A 19,590-nucleotide genomic window follows, 5' to 3' on the forward strand; every position below is an offset into this window, starting at 1 on the left:
GGGCGAGCAGGCGCAGAAAGGACCGGGCTGGCGTTCCTGGCTGACAGAAAGTTTCTGGATTATCTGTGGGCCATTTTTATTCATGACAATCTTACCTCCCATTACCAGAGATAATTTAAAAGTTGGCTAGACCGGACTCAGAGGAAGCCAAATGTTCAGACGAAGAGCTCCTTTACCCTGCTGCTCTCTTGCACCAGAGATTTCGATCAAGAGAAGTGTTGTTCAGCTGCAGTGTTCAGCACGGACTCTGGACCATGTTTCCATGTGGAAGCATCTCAGGATGGACGGGGAGCCCATGAGTCCTGTCTGCCCCTCCCCCAACAGACCATGCCCTTGCCTAGGGGCCACCTATGGCCACTGTCCTCTTGATGCCTTTGTGTGACCCATGGAATGGGTGCAGCTTCAGCTACTCTGCTCCCTACCCCTCCTGAGGAGGCCTGAGGCATCCCAGAGTGATACTGGGATGCAGACAGACAACAAAGGCCATGCTCTCACTGCCCTGTTCCCCTCTTCCTCCTCAGTGCATCTGGAATCTCGAGGCAGAATGCAGGAGCCCTGACTCCCGTTTGGCGCCCAGAGTCATGCTGTGAACCCAGGGAGGGCTGGGTCTGGGGCCCAGAGCCCCCGGTCTGGCTTCACCTCACACACGGGGACCGTCCCTGGTGAGGCGCATCCAGAGGAAGGCGTCTTGGCCAAGTGGGCTTCCTCAGCAGATTTCCCACAATTAGAATAAAGGCGACTTTCATTACAGGAGCTCACAATAACACAGATAAACAGAAGATAACACCAAGTGGTCTCTGGCAGGAGAAGTACTCTGGGATATCTCTACCAGTCATAAATAAGCTCAAAGGACTAAGAAAAAAATAAAGATTAAAATAATGAATAAACCATCAAACAAAAGTCAAACGGGGCCCCTCATTTAGAGAGTCCTTGTTGGAGAGAGGATTCCACAGAATCCAATCCGATGGTGGCGGGGGTGGGGGCGGCCACAGGAGAAATCTCCCTTGACCCCCTCCCTGCACGCCCCTCCCTGCCTGGATCTTCTGTGGTGGAAGATGGTGCTACAGGCTGACACGGATCCTGAGCCCATGGAAAGGAAATGTTTTGTGAATTCCAAATATAATTACTGGACTATCATTCACAAAAAGAACATTATAAGGTTTTAATTGTTTCCTGCCCCACTCCGTCCTCCCCCGGGGATCACAGTGACTTTACATTTCACTTAGCTGAATGGAAAGAACATGGGGTCTGGAGAAGGAGGTCTGGGATCAAGTTCCAGTGCAGAACCTCACCGCCTGGGTGACACTGGGCAAAAGAGACAACCCCCTGAATCTCCACTACCTCTCCCTTCTGCCTAAGGGGGCAGCCATATCTGCTTCAGGGGTTGGCTGGGAAGACCAGAAGCAGTAGTGGGGGTAGGAGACCATCAGCTCTGCAGCCTACAAGAGCACTGTCCCTACTCCCCTCAGCTGCCTTGCCCTCTCCCCCAGGGCCGGGATCACTCCTGCCGTGGCATCTCTCCCAAACGAGGTTCTAACATCTCCATGTTGCCTTTGTGCTTTCCTTTCAGAACCAAAGATGTTTGTGGAGTGTTAGAGCTGAGGAGAGCCTTCAGAATATGCTAGAACCACAACACCAGGCCCCTAGCACACCCACAAGCCCACTGCCATTACCCACATCATGCAGAAAAGCACAGCACCCCCACGGCAGAGCAAGCGGGTGGCCCAGCCGGGTGTCCTGACTCTGCTGCGGGTCCCTCCCTGGATGGCCCTCCGCCATCTCCCCCATGACGCTGGTCACCTCGCAGAGGTCCCTACGGACCCCACCGCCATGCCTCCCTGTGGCTCGCTCATCTTGCTTCATAAAGACCTGCCCGCGGGTCCCAAGTGCGGTCAGCTGTGGGGTACCTTGGCGTTCTGCAGGGGGGGCTGGTAGCTGGACGGCCGGTAGAACGTCCTCTGCGAGGCGTCCGTGTGGATGTCCCCAAGGAAGAGCTCCTCCACCAGGCGGTCCAGGTTGTGCTGCAGATACTGCTTCTCCACCCGGATCAGCTGCAGCTCGTGCATGGCAAAGTTCACAGCCTTGGTGCACTCGCAGCCATTCTCTTCCCGCCACAGGTCGTAGGGCACATCCCGCACCCAGGGGCTCCCGGCGGGCACGAAACCCGGGCATGTGCGGTTCACCAGCTGGCTGAGCCTCTCGGCGACAGCCTCCGTGTGGCAGACGACCTGCACGTTGTGCAGCTGGTAGTCAGCCTCGGTGCCCCCTCGGATGATCCAGGAGGCCTGGCGCAGGCGGACCTTGCCCCGGATGACCAGGGTGTAGGTGGGGCTGGTGCACCGGTTGCCGCCATAGTAGAACTGGTAGGCCTTGAAGGTGTTATTGTGGTAGAACCTGTAGGACCTCGTGATGAACTCTGGGCCCGACCTCACTTCACAGCTGCAGGAGGAAAAGGGAGGGAAGACGTTTTCAAGCCCAAAAGTGCTGAGGGGCAGATTCGCTACGGTGTCAAGAAACTAGGGTCACAGGCACTGTTCTGTGCCTTCACAGACACCCATGTATTGACTCCCCACAACGACCTAGGGCTAAAGGAGGTATCGTTTCCATTGCACAGTGCAGAAACCAAGGCCTGAGAGATTAGGGAAGGTGCCCCCAGGCCATGTAACCAGGAGAAAAGCCAGACCGTGAATCCAGGCAGTCTGGCTCCAAGCAGTGTTCCTAATCTCTCTACACCACAGTCTTTATTCGTTGTAAGAACAAGCCACCAGAGCCCAAACCTGCCACTCTCACTCCTCCCTGGGGGCTTGACTTCAGAGAAGGGTCTTTCCGGTGGAAAGAGGGAAGAGAGTGGTGCTGGCCTATGAAGGAAGGCTCCTTATGCTAGCTCAAAAAGAGCTGATCCCCTGAACACTTCCATTTTATGGTCCTTGTCTAGAGCAGGCGGGTGCCGAATGTCTGTCATTCTGCCATGGAATCTAGTCTGGGGAGAAGTCTCTTAGGGGCAAGTGGAAATTCACCCTCTCATCTCGTGAAAATGAATTTTCCCTCTATTGGGGAAAAGGGTCCATTAGTGAAAGCAAAGGTAAAGGAACAGAACTAAGGGTTCCTTTTGATTGTGCTCATTGACAAAATGGCAATGACAAAGTGGTTTTCTGCTGTGGCCTTAGATCAATACTAGGTTCACTGGCCAGAAATACTTGGACTGGGTCTACAGCACACATATGGCCAGCAGGAACTGATCACTGACCTACCTGGGGCCCGTTCCTATCGCTGCAGCGCAGCCCATACCAGGGAAACGCTGGCGGGCTTCTTCAACATACCCACCACAGAATCCAACCTCTGGAACTCTCCAGTAGATCAGAATCTCAGTTACATCATGACTTACGTCCATCAGGTTTGGCCTTATAACTCTGCTCGAGTCTGTGAGATAGATATATATATATATATATACATATATATATATATACACACACACACATACATATATATATATATGTATGTATATATTTACATATATATGTTTACATATATATTATATATATAAAATATAGTGATATAATATCAGAACTCAGTAATATAGTATATTACATATATATATTTACTATGCATTATTTATAGAAATTATGGTTTGAGCAGACTCAGCATGGTTTGAGCTGAAATCCTAAAGACCTGTTATTCTCAAAACTGCTAAACACTTCCATTTTTCAGTTAACACACTGCTGAAAGGTAAACATCACTCCAAGCGGACACCCGCTTCTGGGAAAGGCTGTCGGTGGAAGTCCGGGGAGGGCGCATGCTCAGAAGGCACTCGGTGGAACCCTGAGCCCAGCGTTCTGCAGAGAAGGCACAAGAGGGGCTGCAAAGGTCCTCCCCACTGTGAAGGAGGCCCTGTCCAGCGAGAGCCGTAATCACAGTCTGTTCATAAGGGCCCTGAAGGTGTGCTGCCTGACCTCAGGGCTCAACGTATCTCAAGTCCTCAGGCACTGCACCGGCCCACCACCCCCTCACCTACGCGTTGTCACCTCTAGATGCACCTGTTACAACCATCTTTTAATTGGTCATCCTCCTCTCACTTTTTCTACTACCCATTTGCCGCACTGCAGCCACAGTGCCTCATGTGAAAGCGGGATCGTGTCTTAAGCATGGCCCATGCTGCGAACTCCTCAATGACCGTCCAGTTCTAACCCCAATCTGGCCAGATCTGCTCTGGAGTTGTCCCCGCCCTCCCTGGCAGCCTCATCTGGAGCTGCCCTGCCTCACCGCCCCAGTCCCTCCACCAGGGTTTACTACTCCCCTGCTACAAGGACTCCTGGTCAGTTGCTTCTCCAACCCAGTCTTTGCTAGTTCTTCCAGATGGAAAGCTCTTCCCTGGATCTTTGCACAGCTAAGGACATCCCAGCTCAAGTGTCCTTTCCTCTGGTAGCCTTTCCTGACCCCACCCCCGTCCTAAAATAAGGCCCCTGGTATCCTCCTTTAGCACCTGTTGTTTTTTTCCCTCTTCAAAGTACTTCTTTGTATGTTTATTTGTAAAATTCCTGAAGACAGGGATCGTGTCTTGTTTTGTTCACTGCTAGATACACAAAATCTAGAATGGTGCTGGGCACACTGTAAATATTTGTACACTCAATAAATAGGTGTTTGAATAAGATGATAAATTCTTTAAAAGTACATCATACTAAGATTGTGCAAATATTTATCATGCGGTTATTTTAAGAAACCCCCTCTTTAGGGGGAAAAAAAAACCCACCTCTGGGTCTTCATCATCTTATAAAAATTCCTTTTTTTCTCTTCTCTGTGCGCATTTGATCCCTCCCCGGGGTACCCAGAGGCTCAAGGGAGAAGTGATCAGATCCCAGAGCAAGCCTTGTTAATTCTCAACAATTTAATGGGTAGGGGAAAAACTGCAGGTCTGCCTCTAGGCTATTTTTAAAAGCTCTAATGGAAGATAAGCCAGAGCTCAAACTGGGATAAATCTCAGCTCTGTAGCCTGGGAGAGACCAAGAACTACGCCCTGGCTAGGTAGCCTGAGTACCTCTCCACGTACGCTTAGAACCCTGAAGCCATATATTAAATTACCAGAATATGGCTAGAATATTTAGACCCTCAGAAGCTTGCAAGTCATGTTTCAGGGTTGGTGAAACACAGACTCCTAATTTCACTTGCTAATGGTTTCTTTTCATACAGGAGAGTTCAGTAAACAAGGACCCATTCACTCACAGCCTGTGGTTAACAGTGGTAAGCATCATCTCTGCTTTGGCTAACATTTCTAAAGTCCTGAGCTCCGTGCTTTACCCACTGGAGTCTCAAAGTGTTGCTTGGTTTTTAGTTAGAACTTAGATAACACATGCACCATTGCAGATAGGATACAGTCTCTGGGCATCTGAGAAGCCCCGAGGAAGGCCTTCCACAGATGTGTGCTCTCTGGTCCACCCCCACCCTCCACCTTCCCCGCCTTGGTCCAACCCCGACCCTCTTACCCAGTGGACACCCAGTGGCCCTCGATCGCTGGCGGCATCTGCACGGTGATCCTGGCACCATTGTGGAGATGTTTGAGCATGTGATGGCACTGTGATTCCTTGAAAGCCCTCCAGGCACTTTTCTCTAAGGACCTGGGATGGGATCTGCTGTCTGGATGAAGGAGGGCAGAGCCCTCTCCCAGCCCTGAAAAAAAAGTGGAAGCTTGCTGAAGGGAGATCTCGCAGCACACTGGAGTCAGGCTGAGGAATGGCCTCCTTGACAAGACATCGCCGCAAATGGCCGGGGTGCCTGGGTGGCTCTGTTGGCTAAGTGTCTGCCTTTTGCTCAGGTCCTGATCTCAGCCTACTCGCTCAGCGGTGAGTCTGCTTCTCTCCCTTTGCCTCTCCCCTCTGCTCCTGCTCTTTCTCTGTATCTCTCTTTCAAATAAATAAATAAAATCTTTTTAAAAATGATTAAAAAAGAAATCACTGCAAGTAGGAATTGTACTCCTACCCCACCAGGTTTATCACTGCCTCTGCTCTCCTGGAGTTCACATCTCAAAGGGGGATGTATTTCCCAGGTGGGAAAGCCAGGAAAACCAAACCCCAGGAAGACAACGCAGACTCCTGGGAGATCTCTTGGCTAGTTCCTGGCAAAGCCTGAGCTCAAACTGGTGCCTCTCTGCAATGGCACATAAAACGGTGCATCTAAGGGAGCAGCTTACAGTGCAGACAAATGAATGTAACAGGGGATGAAGAGAGAAATTAATATGTTCCAAAGCCACCCAATGGAGGCGTAAGAAAGGGGTTGGCGGGAAGGGTGGTCTTGTGCGGTGACACATTAAGATGAGGAAGGGCAAGAGCGTGGAGACCAGCCTCAGTGGAAGGGGAATTCTGATGGAGCGGAAAAAGGACCAGGAATAACTCAGAGGGCTCCTAACTGACATTTGTTCCCTGGCTCGGCTCCCAGCGGCTCCCCCCAAGCCGGGCATCTTCTGGTTCTCTCTGTCTCTGGATGGACACCTTCTACAGGGCTGCCCATCAGTGGGGCATAAGTCATATACCCCCCTTCAGTGGGGGACGTGGGGGACATTTTTCCCCAATTACCTTCCCACTCCAGCCTCTCACACCCATAAAGGCAGTGCTAATACAGGGTTCTAAATTAAGAATAACTCCAAGAAGACTACATATTTTTATTTTCCACAGGTAAAGGAATATTCTGACTCAGTTCATCTTCAGTATAAACAGTTTAGGTTGGCAGACACTTAAAGGAATGCAAAAATAACCACCAGCCCCTGTTCAGAGGAAAGCATAGCCAGCTGAGTTATAATCTGAAAGCCTACTCTCCCTTTCCTTTACCTTTCCTTTCCTTCTCAAAGGAAATTGACTGACTTCTGCTGTCAATTACTCCTGAAGTAACTAACACATTAATAGGTCTTTATTGTAGACCTACTAAGTATTCAGCACCTTGTTAACCAAAAAAGAAAAAAAGACCCAAAACAAAAAGCCCCTGACAAATAGACAAAAGCAAAATAAAAATGTACACAAAATAAATAAAATGCACCCCTCAGAATTGTACTAGGAAGAGGCAATTATATACTTTGTAATCAACACCTAAATAACTTCATAGAGAAACCAGGGCTTGAGGGGGGATCGTTTACAAATGAAAAGTTAGACCCAGAACATGGTGACTCAGAGCAACAGGGTGAAAATCTATAGGAGAAACACGGACGACATGCTGATAACATTCAGATATTTAGAAAATATTCAGATATTGGTCATAATTGAGAGGGCTGAACTAATCTTCTGTTAGAAGTCTTTGGTACTGAGAAGACATATGGGAACTCTGGGCTCTTCCTCTGAGCAAAATGCTAGCCTTGGACTAGAGCAGTGACTTTGAATTGTTCCCATGGATCTTAAGTGAAGCAAAAGGCAACGAATGAGGGAGAGACACCCATGAGTATGATTCAACTAATTCAAAAGGAGTGAAAAGAGATTCGAAATGAGAGGACAGTGCTGCGTTCCTATGAAATGCAACCTCATCACCAACCCTGCTTAGTCCAACCCAGTGATTCGGACCCCAGCAAGAATACGTGAGAAACATTAAAACCCTGAAATCCACATCTGGCGGTGTCGGTGCTCATGGGTTCCTGGAGGTTCAACGAGGCCCTTCCTACCGCTGGCCTCTGCTTGCACGGAGGATGGCAGAATGACATTTCTGGGAGTTCTCTCCCCAACCCTCTGAAGCTGTGTGCATGACGGGAACAGGTATGCGTAACTACACCATTCATCTTTTTCCTCTTTTCAAAATACAGTTCATCCTTGAACACCATGTTCTATGTGTTATATACTGTATTCTTACAGTAAAGTAAGCTAGAGAAAAGGAAATGTTATCAAGAACAGAAAATATACATACAGTACTATACTGTCTTTATCGGAAAAAAAGCCACATGTAAATGAACCCACGCAGGTCAAAGCTGTGTTGTTCAAGGACCAACTGCACATGCATTTTATTAGTGCCTGCCCTGCCCATGTAGTAGGCACCCGGACCCTTTGGCTGTCTGGCTGTGGCACGAGGTAGAAAGGCCAAGAAATTCAGGGGTGAACTGTTAGCAATCCCACCATGGACTTCTGTCGATACTGCGATTTCTTTCATTTTTTCAAAGATTTTATTTATTTGACAGACAGAGATCACAAGTAGGCAGAGAGGCAGGCAGAGAGAGAGAGGGGGAAGCAGGCTCCTCGCTGAGTAGGGAGCCTGATGCAGGAGCTCGATCCCAGGACCCAGAGATCATGACCTGAGCCGAAGGCAGAGGCTTAACCCACTGAGCCACCCAGGCGCCCCGATACTGTGATTTCTGACTGAGTATTATCACAGTTCTCATGTATTCACCCCCATCTGTCTGAGACCTCTGCTGATCTCTCTGTCGGCTTTGAACTAGAGGAGGAAGAGGGGGTTACTAGGGACCTCTATGGATCCCAAGAGTTGTAATTACCTCGAAGATGGAAGCAGTTCCTGAATTCCCCTTTAGGCAATCAAGAAATAAAGGACAGGACAGCTCGCTGTCTGGTGGCTCAACCGTCTATGTGATCAATTACGACGTGGCTAACTTAAAACAGATTTGAATTCAAGTTATGAAGCACTGGGAGCTGGGGAAGATGCTGCTTTAAATGGGACACCGAGCGTGCGGCAAAGAACCATCATCATCTCCCTATCGACCATGCTATGTTCTAAAAATTGACTTGTAAACCCCTTTACACCCTGCAACTGCTTTCCCGTAAAGATGATAAAAGCCGGAAGGAGAGTGGATGTGGGCGAAAATTCTAGAGCTAGGCTGCCTGAGTCTGAAACTAGATCTGCCACTTAAAGAATTTCCCCGAATCCAAGACTTCAAGGATTATTAAGATGCATTATTATTTTACAACCAGTGACAAAAAAACTTGCCGCTCAATGATTTCTGCACGAGGGTCCCGAAATCCCCCTGAATAGTGCACAGCAGCACCCCACTTCTCTGACATTGCTCTGGTCAGAGAGATCTGACAACATTTCTTGCCTTCCATTACAACACTTCATGTGTGACAGGTAATGGGTTTGCTTTGCACATATCTCAACAGCAAAACAGGAACAGGGCCTCATCTTTTGGTGGGTATCTTCCTTTCTAAGTAATTGACAGTTACAATGTAAGTATCTGCCTCACTGAGGTCAAACTTGCCCCCCACTGCTCTGCTCCAAGCCACGCTGGTTTTGAAGGGTGAAATTTATTAAGTGACTTATGGAGAAAATAGCCAAGCATGCGTGATTCAGACATCGACTCTATTTTCAAAACTGACCTATTTGCAACTAGTCCATAGACGGGGAGTAACTAGGGGCCACGCAAAAGAAGTGATGTGATGACAGTGTGAGCTGCTGTGTTCAGACTCACGCAGGCCAAGCCTGCAGCATCTTGCCCATGACTGCTGCCTGCAAGCTAACGTGGACTGGGACCCCCATCAACCCTCAGATGCACTTCCACTGCAGAGATCTTAAAATAGGGGGAAAAAAAAAAAAGGTGGGTCTTCCAATCAATGAAACACACCATTAGCATGGTTACCTGAAACAAATAACTTAACCTCCAAGCTTCTGTCTACTCATCTATGAAGAGGGGATAACATTACCCGTCTCTCAGGGCTGGTTTCAGGATTTGCTGAGACTGTCTTCCCGAACTCAGACATAGTTCTCATGAAATGTGTTATTATTTTCCATGATGATTAGGCTTTTAGACCACCCTCAAAAAGTCCTTCCTAACTAACAGCAGAGTTAAAATAACGGTAAAAGTCAGGCTCCCTCTGAGCGCTGAGAAGGCCAGAGAGCTCGGAGTAAAAAAAGACACAGGGCTCCGTGACCAAGTTAACTGGTGACCCCCGTGCAGAAGAGGCGGGACCCAAAGCGCTGGGCTCTGTGGCTCAGTTTAACAAATACCTATTCATTCTTTGTATATTTTAGGAGCCGGAAGCATGAAGAAGAATGAAGATAAGTTTTTTCCGACCTTGAGGCTCTCAAGGGCTCATTGGCCTGAATGTCAAAGAACTAGGGTGGGGATGATGAAGGGGGTTTCTGGGAAGGAAGCTGGGAGTTCAAAGACAGAGGAAGAGGGAGTGGTGGTCAGAATATGCATGGGTCGTTCATAAGGCCAGTCACAAAGGAAGGGAACTACAGGGATGCTTTTTAACCAGGGGTGGAAGAAATAAAATCCCAGAACCACCAATACGCCGATCATTTGAAAGCAGGCACAAGATCATATGTCACTCGGGTTTCTAGGGACAACTCTGCACTTGGCCATTGCTCTTATGGTCACAGACCAAAGGTCACAGACACAGCAAGACTGTCAGGGCAGAAAAGCAGCAGCATAAACAGCCAGGTAGAATTCTACAGTTAGCATAGCTCTTCAGCATACAGTGAGTTAGGGTTCATACTTGAGGCTGATACTGTATTTTTTTTTTTTAAGATTTTATCTGACAGAGATCACAAGTAAGCAGAGAGGCAGGCAGAGAGAGAGAGAGGAAGGGAAGCAGGCTCTCCGCTGAGCAGAGAGCCCGATGTGGGGCTCGATCCCAGGACCCTGAGATCATGACCCGAGCCGAAGGCACAGGCTTTAACCCACTGAGCCACCTAGGCGCCCCCTGATACTGTATTTTTAAGGTAGAAAAAAATGGGATTGGTTCCTTTCTATCTTTGCCCTTCCAGGACCCATCACCTTGGTGGGAACAAAATTAAATGGGTCATGTGAAAGCCGGGGCTGCTGTACAGTCAGAGAAACTTGTCTCTTAGGTCTACAGTCAACTGCCAGGAGTGGTCTCTAGTATTTATTTAGTTTTTCTGGCATGGAAACTCTGGTTGGCCTTCTCATGAGTGCTACTTCTATGAAATGCCTTTTAGAATTAAAAGGCCATTTGAAGCGCCAAGTCTAGCTGTAGGAGAGGTCAAGGTTAACAGCTTTCCTTATCCCCCAGACTTCCATCTTAGGATCGCCCATGGAGTGCCCTCCAAGGACTTCTGGTCAACCCAGGGACCCCGGTGTTCACTGTGTCGCTCAGAATAGGTCAATTCCAGTTTGGGACTGAAACTAGCAACTCATTCATTCTAACCATCAGAAAGGTTCTGAAGGGCCAGGCTCTGTTCTAGACATGGAAGCTGTAAACATTATGGCCTGAGGGAGTCTCAGTTGGACCAGAAACCAGACCCCAAGTAGGCTTGTAGAGGGACTCGTAGGACAGAGAGAACAGGCTCTGAATTCATCCTTGGAAGGTTCGCAGAGGGACAACCGTGCCTTGAATGCTGAGTGGAAGTGGTCTGGGCAGAGTACACGGCATACCCAAATATAAGGACGTGGACAGGAGGGGTTCATGTAGGAGGAACTGGGGCTGGGCTCGGGGAGCAGGCACCACGGGGTGGCCCACAACAGAGGAGCAGAAGTAGAGAGGCAGGTCCATGATCAAGAGTGCCACATAGCAGACAGAGCGTGCCCTTCACTGGAAAGGTGAAGAGAAACCATGAAAGATGTTACCAGTGTACGAGCACAACAGGAATTCCGTTTTGGGAAGATCGCTTTTCCCAATTTCGGAGGTATGGGAAACAGATGGGAAACAGGAAGATCCATTCTGAAGCTTCTATGACGATAGCTCAGCATATCATTTTTGCCTGAATAAATAAGAAAGATAAGAGATGGGAAGCACTCTGGACAAACAGCAGTAAATCTCTTTCATAGTCTCTTGAGTTTTTTTTGTCCTGACCATCTTTTACATGTTGTGGAGAAGGTACATAAGAAGTTATAGTCAAAGAAAGGAAAGAGGAGGGAAGGGAGGGAGAGAGAAAAGTAGGAATGAATACTAATTTAGCACTGCATCTAAAAAGACTTGTGCAAAATATTTTTATGTCCTACGTGTCCTAATTTATATGTCCTATATGTACTAATCTTAAATTATGTAAATCTGTCATCCTGGTACTTAGCAATGCAGTACTCAGGGGTGGCAACTATTAGAATAGCTGCTGTCTATTATTTATAATAAATCTGCTTGTTATATATAATAACTTTTTAAAACCCCCATTTAATTGGACTACCTATGTAACTGAAAGTGTGGCTAATCACAAGAGCTGGTTGTTGAAAATTCTGCCGTTTTATGTTGAATACAGTTGACATTTATGGTCGTTCTTTGATGATTCAGGTTCTCAAAGTGACTCAAGGTCATTATGAGGAACATCGGTGCCGGATACAGAAATGCTAGACCGAACAGGTAACAACCCTGTTTAAGCCATGAAGTGTTTTTTTTCTTTTTTCTTTCTTTTATTTCTTATAAGACCAGAGTGATGAAGTCTGTGTGGGGGAGTGCAGGCACAAATCATGTCAACATATGGGTCAACTGAGGATTCTAGATATTTTGGTTAACTGAGAAGATAAGTTAATTGGGTTCTTTTATTAAGATTTTGCTTAATAAGGGAAAAAAATACCTCAAAGGATTAAAAAACAACCACCATCCAGTAAGAAAGTGACTGTGAATTTGGTCTTCAAGGTGGCTTTGGGCAGATCATCCCATATGTGCCTACTACTTGGATAAAAGTAAAAATTATAACAACAATAATAATAAGTAAAGTTTGTGTGACAATGAACAATTTACTTTATGCACAGGCTATCTCATTCTCAAATGCCAGTTACTACCTAGGTATAGAAAGTTAGAAGCAGAGAACCACTTTTAAATGTGCAGTATTCTATAAATTGCCAGTCCATGACACCGACTAAGCGGGAAGCTCTCCATAGCCCTGTTCCCTGTCCAGCAGAGCTCTCAATCAGGAAAAGGACTTCTCCATAAAATGGTCTCCAAGACTGGGGGTCTTAGGGCCTGGGCTCAGATAAAATTATGACGACAAGTGAGTATTTCTTTCAAGTAAGTGTGGGAGAATAGTAGACTCAGGAAGAAAATTATTCACCTACTGAAAAAAAAAAAATTCCTGAAGGCTTTAGGGTATTATTTTACAGGTTACCACTTCTAGAGAACTAAACAAGATCCCGGAGCTCTGGAAGGCTGACTCACATGCCTGCATGTGTGTGCGTGTGTGTGCACGAGTGATTTACTCCCAGAGAGTAAAATCACTCTGTAACAGTAATCCAAAATGACTGCAGAAAGACCTCAAGCACTACCATAATTGTCATGGTCTACTGTTCAGAGACTGAAAACTCTCGGGGACATCGATAAAAAGCCCCAGATTTCCGGAAATGAAAGGAAGCATAGGGTTGACCATTTAGGCAGAGACTGACACCCCAAATACAAAGCCCGTGTGACCAGGTGACCATTGATACCACTGAAGTCACCAGTTTGCATTCAGAAAGCAGTCCTTAGCATAGCTCTCAAAGGGAATGAATATATTAGTTTTGCTGTGGTCATCCCCAGCAAAGCTTGTTCCTAAATCCAGGGTGTTTTCAGAAAGTAGCCAGTCCAGGGACAAGGAGGGACTAAACAGAAGAGTGAAAGATGGGGGAACAGGGAACTGGTGAGCAATGACTACTTGAATGTTTGAAAGTCAACATTCATTCGTTTACCAAATAGCTGCATACCTGTGAGGTTCTCCCTCACGTGTGGGCCATTGTTTTTAAATGAAAGGAAATGTGAAATAGAAGGAAAATATACCCCATGTCCAAATCCCCAATTTTTCAATAACATTTTAAAAAATTTGAATTATTTAGATACATTCCAGAGTTTCTCACCTGCCACTTGAGACGGAGAAGCAAAAGCTCCACACTATTTTATGTGTAATAAAATGTAAAATTAGTGGGGAAGGAAATGATTTTCAAGCATACTTGGGACTTAAACTAATCTTTGATCAGGACAGTCTCTATAACATGTAGTGCAATCCTTTAAAGAAACTTTTTAAAGGCTAAATAAGCATATGGAAAAATATTAACAATGGTTGTCTCCGAGGAGGGGGTTCTGAGTGATGCTTTTCTCGTTCACTTTGCATGCCTCTGTTTTAAATAATGTGACATGTATCACTTGGATAATCAGAGTGAGAACGTATTCTCAAGTTAGAACTGGTGGGATATGTAAAAACCCAAAGCAGATAAAATGTGACTGATTAGATTAAATGCAGGTAATTACTTAGCCATGAAATTGCCCTGCCCAATTAAATAAGCAGTCATTACTGTAAATGTATGCTTTACCATGGATTCTGCTAGATAAACTCCAGCACAGCTTTTCATGCTGTTGGAATAAAAGCCTGTATGTGTTGCAGACAAACTGGATTTTACTACCATGTGGGTAGCTATGCCTACCAAGCTCTTATTTTTATTTCCAAATTGTTTCTTGAGATAAAAGCTGAAAGAGCAGCTCTTGCCAATCTTTAAACCTTTTTATCTAAAACTATTTTTCCCTTTATGAGAAATATAATAAAGTCAAGATTTCAAATTCCTGGCTCCATTCAACCGTAGCTGCAAATGAGGTAATTGTCTATGTCATTTTCTTCTAATGCCACAGTCTCCAGGTTAGACACTGGGGTTGACATCCTGTGTCACTTGCACAGTTTGCACGTTGCATCTGTAGCTGACTGTTGCTGCCGCACAGTGCTCTTCAGCACAGTCGTGCGCATGTGCAGGTGTGCGTGGTGTGTGTGTGTGTGTGTGTCTGTGCATGTGTGCATGCGCGCATGTGCAAGCACGCGTGCATGGTGTGCGTGGGGTATATGTAGGTTTGGGACAGTTTGGTGGGATTCTCAGCAAGGAAAGTACTACAGAGCATGCCATCCTCCCAGCTCTGGAGCCTTGCAACAAGCTTTCCTTCCTCACCCCTCAATATTCTTTGGGGCTCTGCAGGAAAGGGAGTATGGGCCTCCTCACAGCTCCTGTCCCTGGCACACAGTGGTACCTGGCACACAGTAGGGCCTCATAAATGTACTTGCTGAATGAATGAAACTGGAAAACCCTTACAGAACACCCTTAATAATTTTAGGGTGTTCCCCTATCATTTCTCTGACCTCGATACCCATCCCATAACATACCAGAATAATTCTGTTCCCAAATCAGAGCTACACAAGGACCCAAACACATACAATCTTGACACAGTAAGAAGGCGTGCGTGGACAACGATGGCAGGGTCTTCATTTCAAAGCTACACGCGGGGGTCTATCGAAGACACGTCCTGCTGTGTGAGCTTTCAGCAGATGTATACAATCACTAACCTAGCTTTTCTTGTTTCGAGTCTTAAATGTTTTATGCTTCACTTTAATTGATTATATCAAGTTGTCATCAGTCTGCCCCTAAACACTATGTAATTACACAGTCATATCATCCACTTAAGGCTTAGTTCTCTTCTTGTTTGGGGAGAAAAAGAATGAACATTGTTATTATAGATTTGCCTAGCTGCGTATTTGAAGCAAGTCAATTGATTTCGCAAGAGAATATTTAACATCTAAGACCCTTGCCCCTTGTTATGTACCACTGAGTCAGATTTCTTCTCAAGATTTCATTTTATGACCAAGGGGGAGAGGGTGCAGGAAACACAGTGTTTTCTTGGTTACAAAAACTGTCTTCTTTAGTAAAACGGTATTTCAAAGATTCTTATTTTACCCTATTTAAGTGTTTTGGCCAATTTTGTTGGGTAAGCTCGCATTTGGAAATTTAGTTTTTCTTTCTTTCTTTTTTTCTTTTTTTTCCATTTTGCTAGAATTCCTTGGATGAAAGGGAATAGCTCAAAAGTGCCTTCACCTTTCAGTAAAGTCAACGAATGCTACACAAGTAAACGGAATGGGGGGTAGAACATCTCCCCCGACATCAGTTCCAAAACTTAAAATCAAATATTTCCATTAGCAAGGGGAGTCTGCACTTTGCTGTGCATTAAAGCACCACTTATTCTGGAATACCTCATGCTAATCTGTGTTTCTGGAGCCGGATGATTTTTGTGGCTTTTCATCTAAGCAAAGAAAACAGTGATAACGGACGTCTTCCAGCTGCATACCTCCGTGACATTCAATAGGTTTTATTTGGATTAAGAAATTCAATTGTTTTCAGAAGTGGAAGGAGAGGAAAGTAAAACTGACGTGTATACTTTTATGCCATTAGATTTTGAACTTGAGTCCTGCTCTACATTTACAGTTTAAAAAACAGCAAAAACAAACAACAGGCTCCAAGTCTGGCCAGAGCCTAATTTACTCACCAGTAGGACATAGGGGTGATTTATGACTTGCAATGAGTTGAAATAAAAGTAACCAACAAACTGAACAAAGACTGGAGGCCAAACATCATAGTTTTTCTATGTCATCCTTACACAGAATCTTCCTGAAGGCCTCGTGTACTTTTTAATCTTATTAATGTGACTTGCTAGTGTAACTATCTATAAATGATGTCTGAAACTATACTCAAAGTTTGTCACAAATACACTCCTGACCCCAGAAAATCTGTTGTTACCTAACAATTGCTACCATAAACAGACAAATAATGTCCTAGGGTTAGTAAAATAAGATGCCTAGGTATCAGGAAAAAAACCATTAAGCCATTCTAAGAAGATTTTAGGTAATTTCCTTCAACTCATAACTACTAAAATATACGATTAAGCTCATCTGTCACTACAGAATTTTTAAATGCTTGTAAAACCTCCTATAGAGTAGGACACATTCATCAAGCCATTCACTAGGGTTAAGACGATCAATACCCATTTTCAGTTAAAATTAACATGAATCGGGAAAAATCAGGAGGAAAAGGAGAATACTCAATCATTTCCTGGTGCTTTACGTTATCCTAACGAATTATGACAAGCCTTTCTTAAATCCCAAGGATTTATACGTTGAACCACCATTCCATCTGTTTATTTTTTGTGCTAGAGTCCAACACTCCCTGCCAGATCCAAGGGGATCTGTGAGCAACTACAGCATGAATAATTTTGCCATTGCAGATTCACTTTGAAATTGGGTCATTTTTTTCAGGGTATCCATGTCATCCAGTTAGAATTTGCAAACTGCCTTTTTTCTCTTATATCCTCTTCATCACCATGCACAGGGTCTGAGGCGCCCCCCCCCCCCACTCGGGTTAAAGTGCAGACTGACCCCTTCCTTCCTCATCACAAGGTTCTCCTTCTAGCACAACTGGGTCAATCTCTAATCCCGAGAAGTTCAGGCCAACACAGACTCAAATTGGGAGATTTGGGGCTACACTCACAAGGGTATACTGGGGCTTCTATTACTAACTATTAGTTACCATTCCAGCTTAGACTAGCGGGCAGGGTAGGAAGTATAATTACAACACCCGTCTCTGAAAGGAGGGAGAAAGCGTTCAGAACTAGCCGGTCCACGATGCCTATGAGGACCGCTTCTGTAGTTCAAAATGCAAAAAAAAAAAAAAAAAAAAAAATTCTGTTTATGCCCAATTTTCAAGTAATCTCTCATGTTAAAGTCATTTGACCATCCTGCCATTTTTGTTTGCAGATATTACAACAGATTTTTTTTTAGGGGGACAATTTTCTCTGTTTCATCTCTCTCACTCTTTCTTCTGGTGTGTGTGGCAGCTGCTGTTTGATCTGTTCATTGGCTCTGATTTGTTTCATGTTTCAGCCAAAGATTAAAACTGCTCTGTAATTCTAAGCAGATGGGCCTAGGAGTGCAACCCTATAATTATACCTTCTCTCTTTGGCCCTGGAACTGCAAGCCTTCCATCCTGACTTTTAAAATCTGGGATCACTGGGGCTTGCAGACACACCTTGGCAATCAGGCAGGTCTGGCCCCACTGGACACCTTAGCAGGGCCTGGAGCTGTCTGCCCTGAAGCAGGACTACAAAGCAAAGAGCCACTTCCATAGCTCCAGGATTCACTGGCTCCTGCCTTTCTAGATCATGCAGGGTGGGGGGCTGCAGTGGGGTGGGATGGGGGTCACAGTCTGGTCTGGGTGCTAGCTACATACAAGTGCATCCATGCATTCTGAAGCTCCACGGAGAGAAACTGACTGTCTTTGAGGATGCTCATCTGACCTGCAGAGGTTGGGGAGGCTTGGTGGTGTGGAGGAAGGAGAGCCACGCTCTGCGTGGAGACGCTCCCTTAAATGTCAGGTGGCCACCATTAGGGAAAGTTCGCTCAGGACTTCTCAATCAGCACAACGTGTTCTGCCACCGCCTGCAGCGAGGATCAACACCAATCTCCCACAAAATCGGCCTTATTTTTCTCAGTGCAATTCCTGGAACTCTTTGAAAGAGCTGATGTTCTCCGGCTAAGGTTTACTGGAGCCCCCGAGGAAATGGGGCCCATGAGGCGCAGAAACAAAACCATCAAGCAAGAGTCTGAAGGCAAACAAGGTGTCCGGGGCCGGAGAACCTTCGGAGACCGGTTTTCATAATTACACCTTGACTGTTCAGAGTCCCCTGCTCCTTGAGACTGCACCCAGTCCACTTGGGGGAGAGCCCCACCACCACACCTTCAGCAAACACTAGTCCTCTCCGAGGGCACAGAGAAACGCGCGCGGGTTGTTTTCCCCCTTAAATGACCACGGTTTCGCTTTCCAGCCCCACAAAAGCTTGCACCACATCAAGATCCCCTCTGGCAGGCACTCTTGACACTTTGGAGACCGGATGGCCAAGCCCACGATTTCATGACAGTCCACACTCTGAAACCCCAAGAGCGCGTAAAAGTTTTCCCTGGAACTTGATGCAATCCATTCAGGAGCTAAAAGGGGTCTGTGTGTGAGCTCCGCACCCTTCCAGAAAGCAAGCTCCAGCCGCAAACCAGCTCCGGCCGCCGCCGGGGGACCCGCGAGCACCCTCTCCCGGGAGGCGGGCAGGGGGAGCGGCGGTCGCCCAAGCAGGAACTCACCGTGAAGCAGGAGGGCCGGGAACAGGTACGCGAGCAGGAGGCGGCACAGACCGGACATCTCCAGTCCTCCTCCGGGACCGCCCGAGCCGCCCGCCGTCCAGGGACGCCGCTCCCCGGGAACGGCCGCGGCGCCGCGCGCGCTCTGTCCCCCCGCCTCCAGCCCGGAGGACTCGACGAGGCGGCGGCGCGGGGACACGGGCGGCCGGCCCAGGCCCCGCGCGTCAGGCGGCAGCGGCGCGCCCCATGCCCGGAGGGCGCGGCGCGGGGGCTGCGGGGCGCGCGCTCTCTGGGCGCCGTCGGGGCCCCGCGCGCCCGGCCCGGTCCCGTCCCCGCTCCCGGCCTCCCGGCACCCGGGCCCTCTGAGTCCCTCCCCGGCCGCCGCCGCAACCACCGCAGCGCGCGCCGCTCCGAGCTGCACTGACCGCCACCACCGCCGCAGCTGCAGCGTCTCTTCATATTTCCCGAGCGCCTCCGGCGGGGCGGCCGGGCCGCGGGCCGGGGGAGGGGCCGGGGGAGGAGTTGGGGGAGGAGGCGGGGCGGCACCGCCGGGCCACCGCCTCCCAGACCGCAGACTGGGGGCCGGGGGCAGGGGGCCCGGGGCGCGGAGACTTGAAAGGGCGCATGGGGCACCGCCTCTCCCGCCTCCTTCTCCAGCCTCCTCTCCCACCCTCCTCCTCTCCAGCCCCTTCGCCTCCTCCCGCCTCCTCCTCTCTCTCCCTCCCCGCCTCCGCTCCCCTGCACCTTCCCTTCCCCTCTCAGTCCTTAACCTCCTCCCTCCCGCCAGCATCTCCCCCCTCTCCCAGCCCCGGGCTCCGCGCC

At 47.6% G+C, this 19,590-nt stretch overlaps 1 protein-coding gene across 1 annotated transcript in view; it reads right to left on the reverse strand.

Annotated features, from left to right (window-relative positions):
- The window catches only part of LOC111142570 (APC down-regulated 1), a 31,123-nt gene extending 12,284 nt beyond the window's left edge, over window positions 1–18,839 (reverse strand). Inside the window, exons 1-3 of the mRNA XM_022495846.1 lie at window positions 18,772–18,839; window positions 5,478–5,661; window positions 1,908–2,439 (exon numbers count right to left, since the gene is read on the reverse strand). Of these exons, the coding sequence (XP_022351554.1) occupies window positions 1,908–2,439; window positions 5,478–5,661; window positions 18,772–18,829 (774 nt within the window). The 5' untranslated portion in view covers window positions 18,830–18,839. The remainder of the gene's footprint in view (window positions 1–1,907; window positions 2,440–5,477; window positions 5,662–18,771) is intronic.
- Window positions 18,840–19,590: the final 751 nt, after the last annotated feature.

This window comes from Enhydra lutris, unplaced genomic scaffold (assembly GCF_002288905.1).
Source record: "Enhydra lutris kenyoni isolate GAN:26980312 unplaced genomic scaffold, ASM228890v2 scaffoldscaffold8, whole genome shotgun sequence".
NCBI classification, from domain to species: domain Eukaryota; kingdom Metazoa; phylum Chordata; class Mammalia; order Carnivora; family Mustelidae; genus Enhydra; species Enhydra lutris.